The sequence below is a fragment of the Aythya marila genome, assembly GCF_965140915.1.
Source record: "Aythya marila genome assembly, chromosome: 3".
Classification (NCBI taxonomy): domain Eukaryota; kingdom Metazoa; phylum Chordata; class Aves; order Anseriformes; family Anatidae; genus Aythya; species Aythya marila.
The window spans coordinates 3,007,765-3,020,008 of record NC_139044.1 but is presented as its reverse complement, the minus strand read 5'-3'; the positions used below and the strand labels follow the sequence as shown (position 1 = coordinate 3,020,008).

General features: G+C 40.5%; 1 protein-coding gene across 3 annotated transcripts in view; it reads right to left on the bottom strand.

Moving 5' to 3' along the window:
• The window catches only part of BFSP1 (beaded filament structural protein 1), a 79,547-nt gene that overhangs the window by 37,504 nt on the left and 29,799 nt on the right, over nucleotides 1–12,244 (bottom strand). For all 3 annotated transcript variants that reach the window (XM_082757731.1, XM_082757732.1, XM_082757733.1), the window contains one exon: nucleotides 10,231–10,309. Coding sequence is in view for 2 of the 3 variants with exons in the window: in XM_082757732.1 (XP_082613858.1) it covers nucleotides 10,231–10,235 (5 nt within the window). In the remaining variant the exon portion in view is untranslated. The remainder of the gene's footprint in view (nucleotides 1–10,230; nucleotides 10,310–12,244) is intronic.

The following is a 12,244-nucleotide window of genomic DNA, read 5'->3' as shown; positions in this document are numbered from 1 at the left end:
TGCCTTGTGTAATAAATTGCCCTGGCTCACAGCTCACACCTCCAGCTTGATTAACAGTGTCACATCCAGGTATCCAGGAGCCATAGCTCTCATAATTGCATTACAATTCATTATAGCTTTAATTCTATACACAGAGGAAAAGCTAAGCTGGACTGATACCTTCTCAGTCATAACTTTTGCCATCAACATTTTTTTGACGTGTTCAAGGACACCATGAGCTTTCAACTTAGATATCTCAAAACAAAACAAAACAAAACAAAACAAAACAAAACAACTGCAAGTTTCACCCCAAATACTTGAAATTTGGCTTATAAGCATGTCCAATTAGAGAATTCTAACAAGAAATATTCAGCAACTTTAACAACACAGATCTAACTGGTAAAACTGTAGGAAAAATATTCTGTATTGAGTTACCAGCCTCTACTTTCCCTTTTATTGGTTTCTGTTAATAAGTTCACTGTATTTGAGTTTTCTGTCTGAAACATAAACACCAACAAATGCCTCCAAACTGTCAAATCAGCTACTGGTTCCTTGTTCTTTTCTGCTAAAGAGTTGCTGTTACCTTTGAAACCAGACTTTCTCAAAAAGCATCTGTCAAAGAACGAATGGTGCTGTGTTTTTATCAGTACATTCCCTGGACGTTCATGCTTTAGCCTGCCAACCTCATGGTTTATCCAGCTCTCTCCACTACAGGAGCCAGAGTATCACAGCTGAAAGCTTCTTGTGAGGAACAGGACAAGACATGAAGAAAAGCAGCTGAAGCCTTTTGAAGCAGTCTTCTTAAATGATGACAGCCACATGGCACAGCACTCTCTCCCATCAAAGAGTGCTCCCAACGAAAGCATTTGGGTACCGCTCAACTCCCCAGGGGAGCCTTTACACAAACCCACATGCAACTGGACTCTGTCTTTGCTCTTTCTGAACAACTCTAAACGTAACCGGAACACTGAGCCGAACTGATATTGTATAAACTCACTTTAGGATAGAATAAATTTTGTGGTTAAAAATCAATGAGAACGAAATAGATGACATCTTGTTATCTGTCGATCTTCTGTTATGTTGAAGCATCTTGTTAATTGAAACATCCCGTTCTCTGTCGACCATCAATCAGGCTGAGACTTGAGATAACTTGAGTCAACCTTCTGTTATGTCTTGTTAACTGAAACATCCCGTTATCTGCCAACCCTCAGTTAGGTTTGAGCCAACTCGGCATTTCTGCAGCTTGGAAAACAACTGATTCATCCAACCTGGCATTTTTTTAAGCAAAAGGTGAAAAGGGCGTCACGAGGAAGACCTACAGTCTTCCTCCCAAAGACCACTGCCCACATCCCAAAGACCCCGGCCAACAATTCTTGGAAGGCTTTGCACAAGCACAAGGACTGATAAGCTAATTAGCATACGAAGCAAGAGTAGGCAGGGTTAGGTAATGAATATGTATAGACATTAATAGAATATTCATTGTTTTGCTGTATAAATATGAGATAGTTTGTTACTTCGAACATGCACAATTGGTGGAGAGATCCCCTGTGCATCCAGCGCTGCAATAAAGAATATACCACTTAAGGAAATTTCGGCTTTGATCTTTGAATCAGAACCCCAGGTGGGACCCTAGAAAACCTGTACGGAGCCCCTTTCTCCCATCAAAAAGTGCCCCCAACAGAAACCTTTGGGTACACCTGAACTCCTCTGGGGAGCCTTTATGCAACCCCACATGCAGCCGTACTCTGCGTCTTCACTCTTTCCAAACAACCCTAAACGTAACTGTAACCTGCTGAGGTCAGCAGGAATTTCACAGCTGCAGTAGAGGCAGAATGGATTGCACTTCTGCACTGTTTTCATCTGGTAGCAAATGTCTATAAAACAGCCTGTGACCCATGATATGCTTTCACACAGACCTGGTGTTCCCCAGCAGGGCTGTTTATATGAACAGAATTTGGCACTTGCTGTCTTGGGCAAAAGGGTGCAAATTTACTTCTCGTAAGCCCATATTATTCTCCAACACCTATTTGCTCCTGGCTTCCAAAAGTTGCCATAAAACAGGAACTACAGCTTCTTTTTTTGTGTGAAATGACAGAAAAGTAGCAGTCCTCCCAGTTGCAGAGCTGTGAAAAAAATGATGGTTGTTAGATATATTCTTTCTGTGACAGGACTTTTACAGTAGGAAATTAGTGTTAGCATGCACAATCCAAGGGCACTTCCTCAAAGATAGCAGCTGAAAGCAGCTTCTGTTGGGAAACAGAACAGAGTTTCTCCTCTAGTAGAAACCCTCCCTGTCTCACAACAAATCCCCTAAGTCATTGCTACAGACCCAGTCCTTACTGGGGTAGCTGTGAGCAACCATCTGGAAACACTGTGCCCCTCTTCTGGCAGACAGCCCTCTCTCGTGCTGTTCCATGGCTGAGGGGACACAACCAAAACTCAGAGGTCTGTTCCTAGGAAGCCGTTCATCCAGCGTGGCTGCGGACTCTGATCTGCTAATACTTTGTTAATGTGTTTCTCAAGATGACAGGAATCTCCCAGCTCTGACTTCTGCCCGACATGCTCTCTGCTGCTTGTACTTGAAGAGCTTGTGTGTGCCAGAAGCAGCTGTCTGAGCTTAAAAAAAAAAACACAGAGCACTTAGACATATCTGAAGGCATTAGTGGCCCAGTGTTCCTTGGCTCTCCCTTGGGCTGATACAGCATCAATGACATTTTTTATCTAGGGCTGCAATGAGTTGAAACTAAAGATTTTTCTAAATTGGTGTAATATTTTAGCAACAGAACTAATGCAATGAGAAGTAAAATTCAGGCATGCACATGAGATAAATAAATAAATAAATAAATAGCTAAGAGCCATAAAAATAGTAACATAGAGTGTTTCAGCCCTTCTCGGCTTGTTAATACCCCCTCACCCCCCAAAAAGCTATGATTTCAAGTACTTCCTAGAATCAGGGTCCCAAATGCAGTCCCAAATACATGAGCAGTTTATCTTTCAAGCCGATCAAGGATGTCAGTGAAGGCAGAAATTGCCTATCCACTTTCTGAAATAATTTTATGAGCTAACGTGGTCTGTCCAATCATCTCAATTTGAAAAACAGCGCACATACATCTGCAGAGATGGAGCAGATGCAAAGTGGGCAGGTAAATCATTTTTACCTCGAATCACACTGTGTTCCCACTGCCAAGTGATCTTTCAATCTTATCATTTACTTACTTGCTTTTCTCCTCTGACACTTTTGAGTGCAGAGCAGGCTTATAAAATCACTATGCACCCTAATGTTAATCAGCAACAAAAGCATCCATGGGTGACGAGTAGGATGCTGACCAGCAGCGTTCAAGATTTAGGGTTCTGAAATAACGACTAAATTTACCAACGATTTTGGCTCCAAGATCCACCCGAAGTGCTATGTTATACTTAAATGAGCAACTAACGCCGAGCGCTTTCAGAAACATTTCTCTGAAGAGGTCTGAGGGATAAATAAGAAGGCTGACCCAGGTTGTTAACCCTACTAATAAGGCACTGTTTATGAGAATGGTTAACAATATAATGAATGGCAGAAAAGAAAGCACAAAGCATTGGGCAAGGGGAAAAAGGTGAACAATTTAGGTAGCCTTTAATACCTGATGCCATAAAACTTGAGTCCTTGCACACAGCAGGAGGTATTTGACATTTTCCTCTTCAGAGATTAGCACTTGCAGGTATTGATTTAAACTAGGATTTATACCATGCCTGTCATTTTTACGAAGGGCACAATAAGAGAGAGTAGCAAGAAATTGCCAGGCACACCGTCCTTAATCAGCTGCAAACTGTTTTCACCCTAAATCTGCAGGTTTGTCAGGAAAAGCAAAATGCACACAACTAAGTGAGGCAGCAGGAATGGGCATTCAGCAGGACAGAATAAAAATAGCGACCAGAAAAGGGTGCCATTAGAGAGCTTTATCTTTTATTTTTAATCTGCAACAGATTCACAGCTCATGACACCTCTTTTTAAATCTTATTATATGGTTTGCATTAGAATTCAAGCTCCTTCTGAAACACCAAACTCCCTGTGCCCTCCTCAGGGCACCTGAGCAAATCAGAAGGCTGATGGGCTAACTTTTAATCACCTGAGTTGCTTACTGGAGGCAGGCTCAAGTAATATATGTATGCTTCCCCTCTCTCAACCCAGCAGTCTTCCATTTGCAGAAGTAAGTTTAAAAACACTCTGCATAAAGAAAAAACCCACCCAGCTCTGCGTGAATGAGACTTCAAGGTTGAATATATCATTAAGAATTTCTTTGGCATGAACAGAGCTAAACGCCTCAGTTCTTTTGATTCCCTGTAAGAGCTGGGCACCTACCTTGCTCTCGGTGCAATCCCAAGTGACTTCCAACAAGCCTTTTTCCTCTAAACCATTCTGAAAACTCCAGTCTTGCCTCTTTGGCAGTTATGGAAACAAATGCTACAGCCAGGTGTATTTCAATTACGATGGACAAAAATTGCAGGGAGAAAATATTTTCTGTTTTTCTTACAGTGCCCAAACCTCTAAATTAAAAGCAGTAAAATGAGTGCCTCTTTCACCACTGAAGTCTGCTTGAAAATTGCTTTCCCATTCAGCCCGCACTCAGGAATTCAAATTATTTTATTCTAAAAGTTAAAAACCACCAGAGGTTCCTGCCTCTGTGTGAAATGGATTCATATTTGCAAGAATTATATCTTTCTTGATAGGATTTAGGTCTGCATGGCCCTTTATTGGCTATGCTACCCTGCTAAGACAGAGCTGTTTCTGTTAGGGTTAAGTTCAGGCAACAAGTGCCACGCACCTTTTTTTTCATTCTCTGCCTGGATGAATTTAAGTAAAGCACAATGCTGGTCCCTATGAGGTGCAAGTAATCTCTGGAACAGTAAAGAAAAATTGGACATCTTCTCTACTGTGTCTACAACAGATCAACATTTTACAATTGCTTTTTAATGCATTGAAGCATCTCTCTATCATTTGTACTGCCTCTTGAGTTTGTGTTACTGATTCAAAGATGACCAGAAGTGTATCTGCTGTAAAAAGAAAACCATGAAGCTGGAAAAGCAAGAGAGCTGTCCATGCTGCTTGGTGATCACCAGGGTGTTACAGACACACTGTCTCAACTGCTGTCGCATCTCTGTAGAGTGTATTAACAGGCCTCCAAAGCTGCACCTGTGCTTATGTCAGCAGCCAGCTCTGCTTCAAGATCTCTTCTCATCACCAGCTAAAAATGTCTAAGGCTTCTTCTGTCACAGGAATTGAGGAGCAAGAGAAAAGGAGGGCAGGGTCAGAGACCCAGAGCTGCACTGGGATGCCTGGCTGGCAGCTGGAGGAGGGGGCTGCAGCCACAGCTACCTGCCGCCCCAACCTGCAGCTTCACACCTGCGAGCAGCAGCAGCAGCCAGCCTCACTTACAAGGGCTCTTTCCTGATAATTAGTAGGGAGACCTCCCTACATTTTTTTTTCTCTGCAGCCTACATTTTGAGAAAACTGCTCTCCTCATCTACACCTATTTGAAGGAAGCTCTCAGAGGAATGCTGTCAAAATGCAGGACACCTCTATGGCCCAATGGGGCCAATTTATGATGGCTGAGGGTCCCACCAGCCCATGTTTCTCATTTCTCTGCTACTCAATCTGTATTCAAAATGTTTTGCTATCAGAGATTTATCTTACGAGATAGTAATACCATTCTGGTTTAGTGCCAAGGCTGGGCTAAGGGATGGCAATACATTAATGCTCCAGGTGATCAGCTCAGCAACTTCCAACTGGCAGTCACAGCTCTCTGAAATTATCCTGGCAATAGTACATGCTTTCAGATATGCTCACTGCTCATGCCTTAAAAGCAGCATGCAGTAAATGTGAGACATACTCTTCTGTGTATATAACAAGTCTAAAATAATTCCAGTGATCCAACCAACCAGTCAGAAAATGATTTTAGGTTTTGTACAAACATCTATTGTTAAAGCAGGGATATACAACCAGCTTAGGGAGAACCCAAAAAAAACGTTTTAACATTAAATAAAACATAACATAATCAAACTAGAAAATGAAGATTATTGTTTTGTCCAAGGTAAAAAAATGCTTCTGGAAAGGAAAAAAAAAAAAAGTTTATTTTAATAGGGCTGTACTTTTAGTTAGACCCCACTGAATTTACTGGAGTGGACTTTAAGAATAGTATAATATGGGAAATCATCCACACCACACAACCCACTGTAGGTTTATTCTACAGAGAGCACAAGGTTTCATTCCCTGCTTGATGAGATAGGTCAGCTCTAATTCTAACAAAAGAAGTTTCAATCCAGCTTTGGAAGAAGAAAATTCCTGCATAAACAAGCCTTTCCCTAAAGCATATTTAATCTTGATCTCCTCCTACTGCCAGAATAGTTTATGGGATTCACTGTGCCTCAGTCCAAGGAAATAACAGCTACAGAAAGTTTGCTTGTGGTAGAAATACACCCGGCATTGTGATGGAGAGAAGATCAATATAAACAAGAAAACAATTGTTCATTGATTTTTTTTTTTTTGTGTGTGTGCTTATCCAATTACCAGTAACTGGTATGTTTGTATATACTGTGACGTAAATCTAAATCTGTCTATCACAGACATCTAGCACAAATAATATTTTACAACGAATTAACTGCAGCTTTGTGCTCCTTCAGCATCTGTCTTCCTCCTGAAGCACTGTCTCCTCTTCTAGGGTTGCTCTCTTTCATTTTGCTCTCCAAGTAAACAACCTCACCTGACACCTTATTCATCAACCAGTAATGGTGGAGAAGGTGAACGTGCTTGCACTCCTGATTTGCTGCTCTTCTTGTCAGACAGTACAAGGAGACTGAAGGCAACAGTTTTTGAAGCACCAAACTTAGTGATTTGCAGTATGTCAGAAATTGTCCTTGCTTTTGCATATTGCACTGACACAGCAGCTGCCTGGCACCTGTTCTTAGTTCTCTGAGAGCAGCATTGATTTAGAGTTAGCCCTACCATTACTGTACAGAGACTAATGGGGGTTGTGTTGAGTTTTGGTTACAGGTGGCCAGAAAGCCCTCCAAAAGAAAAGACCCTCACAAAATTGGAAGACCAAAGAATTTGTTCTGCCCTGGGGAATGTGCTGACCAGTACCATTTCTACATGCTTCATGCTGCATTCAACTGTATTTTTCCAGTCTAGTCTGAAACATTCTTAGTTTAGGTTGAGACTACCTGAGCTTCCCTATACATTCTTCCCAGCAGTGGGATGACTGCTCTTCAGTGTTTACCTTTCGATTACCTGCCTCCAACATAAATTCTGCAAGCAATCTGCCATTTGATGAAAACACACTTGCTTTCCTGTTTGCATGCATGGCAGCTTTCAGTCAATGAGTCCCCAGACCAGAGAAGCCATCAATGAAATACACATTTGTTATGCTGTTTGAATTACAGTTCAGGCTAGCAAAATTAAAAGGAAACAAAAAGCTGAATGCTGTCCCACACTGCTCCATATAATTAAAGAGAATTAAAGAAAAGCCCCAGGGTCAGTGACATTGATGTTGGGCAGGAACAATACCTAGGGAGCTGCAGAAACTGTTAGCACTTGGGAATCTTGCACAGTTTCCCACTGTAGAAGGTGAAGTAATTAATCTATAGTCTATGTGCCTTGGCCAGCCCAAGAAAGGAGAGAGGAAATGGGAAGAAAGATGGTCAAGCCCTGAAATGTATGATGTCTGGGATATCTCAAGGGAGCTGATTCCAGGAGAGCGGTCTTGAGGAAGAACATGGAGCTGGCATTCAGGACAATAGGATTTTACTCCTGTCCCTGTCCATGCACAGAAAAAGACATTTCCCCTCTCTGTTTCCTTTCTTATCACTTTGTCTGCCCTACTGATTTAGATTGAGAAGCTTTGCATATTTACAAATTGGCACTCTGATCCTGAGCAAGACTACGAAGTGCAGCGTGCCATAAATAAGCATTATGTTATGCAAATGACACTGACCTGGGAGGTCACTTCACATGTTGGGTCAGAGATGTCATTCCCACCATGTTGCAGGATAACAGCCTTTCCACATGCTCTGTTGGCCAAAGCAGACCTGACTGAGGTGAAACAGGGGCAGGAAGGGGTCAAAGTCCAACCTACGTTTGGACTCTTTTATTTAAAGCAGAAGACTCACTCACCTCTAAAATAACCCACTAAAGCACATTCAATGTAGATGAAATATTCTGTTCCTCTTCAATCCAAGCAACAAATTTGGTCTATTCCAAACAAAAGGGGTCTCTTCAAGCAATACTATGAGAAATTTCTGTAGAAGTGCTGAATATATCTCTAAGCAAAAGCTCTTTCCCCAAAAAGGCAAGAACAACTTGGATTTTAATACCAACTACCAACTAGGATTTTTCATTTCTTCTTCAATACAGGCAGAAATGACTCAACAAGGTGAAGGAATGAAGAGGAACTGACAACTAGCTCCTCGTGCTGTCTGTTGAGACAAGCCCAGTGCAGCCAAGGTAGCAATCTGCTGTCCCTCGGGTGAGCACAAAACAGATTTATAAACCTGTTTCTAAATCCTCTTTCCTAAAGTTCCCCAAGGAGAAACAGAGCTCAGAAAAGCCCTTTACTTAATAAAAACCTTTATCCAGGAGGCAGTACACTGTGCAAGACCATACATCATGTAACATTGATTCCTGGTACTGATAGCCTAAGATGAACACTTTGCTCCATTTGCCTTTAATATCCTTAGGAAACCTCTTGGAATGGGGTAAATCATTAAGGAAGGGGACTCTAAAAATTTACATCTGTACACTCTTATGTAGAAGCCAGGAAAGTTGCTTCTATATAGATGTATCTATATGTACTGTGTCTTTATATCCATGTAAAAATATAAAGCACTGATACTTCTTATTGGTGGAGAATGCTAGTGTGGGGAGAAAATGGCACATCTTTATTTAATATGCTATTTGTGGAGCATATCCATGTTACACTCACCATCAAAACAACTGCGCTTTTTAGGCTGAAAAACCATAGGACACGTTTTGGTGATGCATTGCAGAAAATGGTGAGAAGAATCAACTCTGCCCAGATCTGGCTGATTTATAAAATAGTTTTAGTGTTCAACATGATAAAGGGACTTAGATTTCATGTTTTAATAGGGGAAGGAATTAATTTTCAATTGACTTGGGGACCTATGTAAAGATTACCTGAGAAGGGTAATTTAGAGGGTTGATTTGATTTCCATCTCCTCCTTTGATCCCACCTTTTTATTCTCAGTCCCCTCCATGTCAACCCCCCTCCCCACGTTTGGCATGCCATATTGACTTTTTGATCTCTCTCCTTCTACATCTTTCCACAAAGTGTAACTAACTCCTCATTTAAGTCCGGCTCATTTCTTGACATGACACAGAAAGGTAAGCCAATACATTTTAGATGAAATTCAATGATGCCCACACTATTGCAATTTGGTCAGCAGCTATTCATTAATCTATTAAGAAAAATAGGACCTACTAAACGATGCAAGCTGAAACTTTTCCAAGTGTATACAAAACAATTTACCCAATTTACCCAAATCACTAACAATTTTGCAAGATCAATAGAAAAAGCGACTTACAGAATCAATATCCATTCCCTCTCTCTCAACTCTAAGCCTGGAGAGCAAGCCATATTAAATGTAAAGCTAACCTGATCTAGGCATTGCACTCCCCCTCTAAGGGCAAAGAATTCTGTGACATTTGGAAATGGCAGCTACTTACACACCATTCATTTTTCAGTAGCATCCATTTCAAAGTGATATCATTACATGAATGAGCTCTACCTACTGCTTGTGGAGAGCTTTGCCTGGGCTGGTTTTGTTTTGTTTTGTTCTCTTTGCAAATAACTGTGTAGTATAAAGCTCTGAATTGCATGCATTTATGAATCTGAGTCTAAGTGTGCTGCTATTTTCCCAGGAAAACTGTCATTATAAAAACAGCCAGCACAGGGCCTCATGGCACTTAACTCATAAGACAATTGGTTTCATGGAGCGAATACCAGCAGCTGCATTATCAAATAACCTGAAGACTGAGCTGGAAAAAAACAATAAAAAAATGGATCTCAGTGTGAGATGCGGGAGATGGAGAGAAATTAATCTTTGGAGCTCATCTTGAACACCAAATAATATAACTGACCAATGAAAATCCAAACTGAAATCTTATTATAGCTGCACATACAGACAGCACCTGAAATCAGCACCTATTTTTATGAGATAATGTAAATACACCCATAAGCACTAGAAGACTGATCTTACCTCATAGTTTCCAGATCTGGTATTTAGCCCAAAGTCTTTTAAAAGTCTTCCCAAACTTCATACATCAGATGTAGACTATCTGCAGAGAAAAAAAAAATAAAAATAAAAATAAAAAAATAAAATAAAAATAAAATAAAGGAAAGAAAAGAAAACAGACAACTGTAAATATACTAAAACCCATTAAACCCAATAAAGATGCAATGTTCCCAAGTGTATACATATTTCATAAGCAACACAAAAACACTTTTTTTAAGGCACCCTGTAGAAAAAGAGGTTTCAGTTCCTTGCCCTTACTGCCATGAATATTCAGCCTAATTTTCTGCCCCCTCTAAAAATTTTAAGCTCTGAAAAGCAAAAGAATACCTCAGAAGATGAACAACTGATTATCTCAAGATATCTCAAGATAATCAGGGGACTTAACAGTGACCTTGGTTCTTTGTTTATTGTGAATTCACGTATTCTGCCAATGGTTCATTTTAGCCAGTTGGTAACTTGTTAGCCATAAATCCCGCTTAATTATTTCTAGCTAAAAACAAACAAAATGTTGATTTGGCATTAAACAAAATTCATCTAACAAAGCTTCCATGAAATTAAACCTATTTATCCCTTTGTCTGCTAACTGAACCATCAGTAATTCTTTCTCCATATACTGCACAAGATTTTAGCTATTATTCTAAGCAAATGAATTCAGGACAAAAATAGAAACAGCCATTAAAAGATAATGCTACTGGATAATTCTTGCTTCTAGCTCTGTCTACATATATAAGCTTAAGATCTTCATGATACTCCAATCAAGCTGAATTAAATGCTTTCCAAGTATAATTTTGTGCTATATAAGCTTGTCTCATTAAAAATTGTGGGGGGACAGCCTTGTGACTATGAATTAAAATATTGCTGAGACTGCTTTGTGCGTACCAGGCAGGCTGTTTGTACTCTCACATTCCTTGTTTTTACAAATGAAAGAAAATGGTAATCAGGGTTCAGTACATTTATTCAAAACCTCCAAAGCAGAACCTTCAAGAAATAATAAGGCATCAAGCTGGCCTTGCAGAAACCTCTCATGCCCCAAATGCAGCAGCACTGACTGTAGTTCAAGGTGTCGAAGTGGCACAGAGTGACCCTTGATCTGTACAATAGCTGCCTAATAGCTGCTGTTGTCAAAACAGTCCTAAGGGATTATAAATAATTATCACCTCCAGGAAGATGTTTCTTACATGTCTCCCACTTAACCTTAACCCGATTATGAGGCTGTGCGGTGGTTTTGCAAACCTTGGAGATCTGAAACACTGCTCTGCACAAACAGGTTTTCATTTCCCAGTTAAGTGAGCCTAGCAAGCTGCTATTCTGAGGTTCCTTTTTGTGGCAGAGACTCCGGGACCTGGGATGCCAGTTTTCATACTGCTACCGCAAGTCCCATGTCTATTCAAATGGAGCAAATTCCCCAAAGCCACATGTAGTTCAAGCCAGGAAGGTTTTTGTATGCAAGGCTCTTGATGGTGATCACACAATGGCTGTAGAGCAAAATATGTACCCCCTGACCAATGGGATTGTCTTGCTGGTAGAGCAGTAAATCAGGGCTTTGAGTGAGCAGCATGCTTGACCCTTTTTTTTTTTTTTAAAGTTATTTTTATATAACATATTGACTTCTTTCAATCCACTTTGTACTGTATCTAAAGTGGCTATGGCTGCCATTCCATCTCAGAATTTTCTGGTTCTCTATTTTAAATGTCACAGCCAAGTTAAGCCTCACTGTCAGGAGAATGAACATGCAGTCACCTGTAGAAGAGTTAGCTCTGACAGATATTCTCTGCCTGTTGGTTGTCTCATCAAAACCATATCTTGTCTCACCCTTTCGCCCTCAGGGATAACACGACCTCAACAAATGTCAGCTTCATAGCAAAACATTTCTGAATACAAATGCTCAGCCCAGATACAACAAACTTCACAACCCCAAAATGTGACAGAGCCGGTAAGTGGTGAACAACATCCTGTTTGTTGAGGATTTTGTTAAACA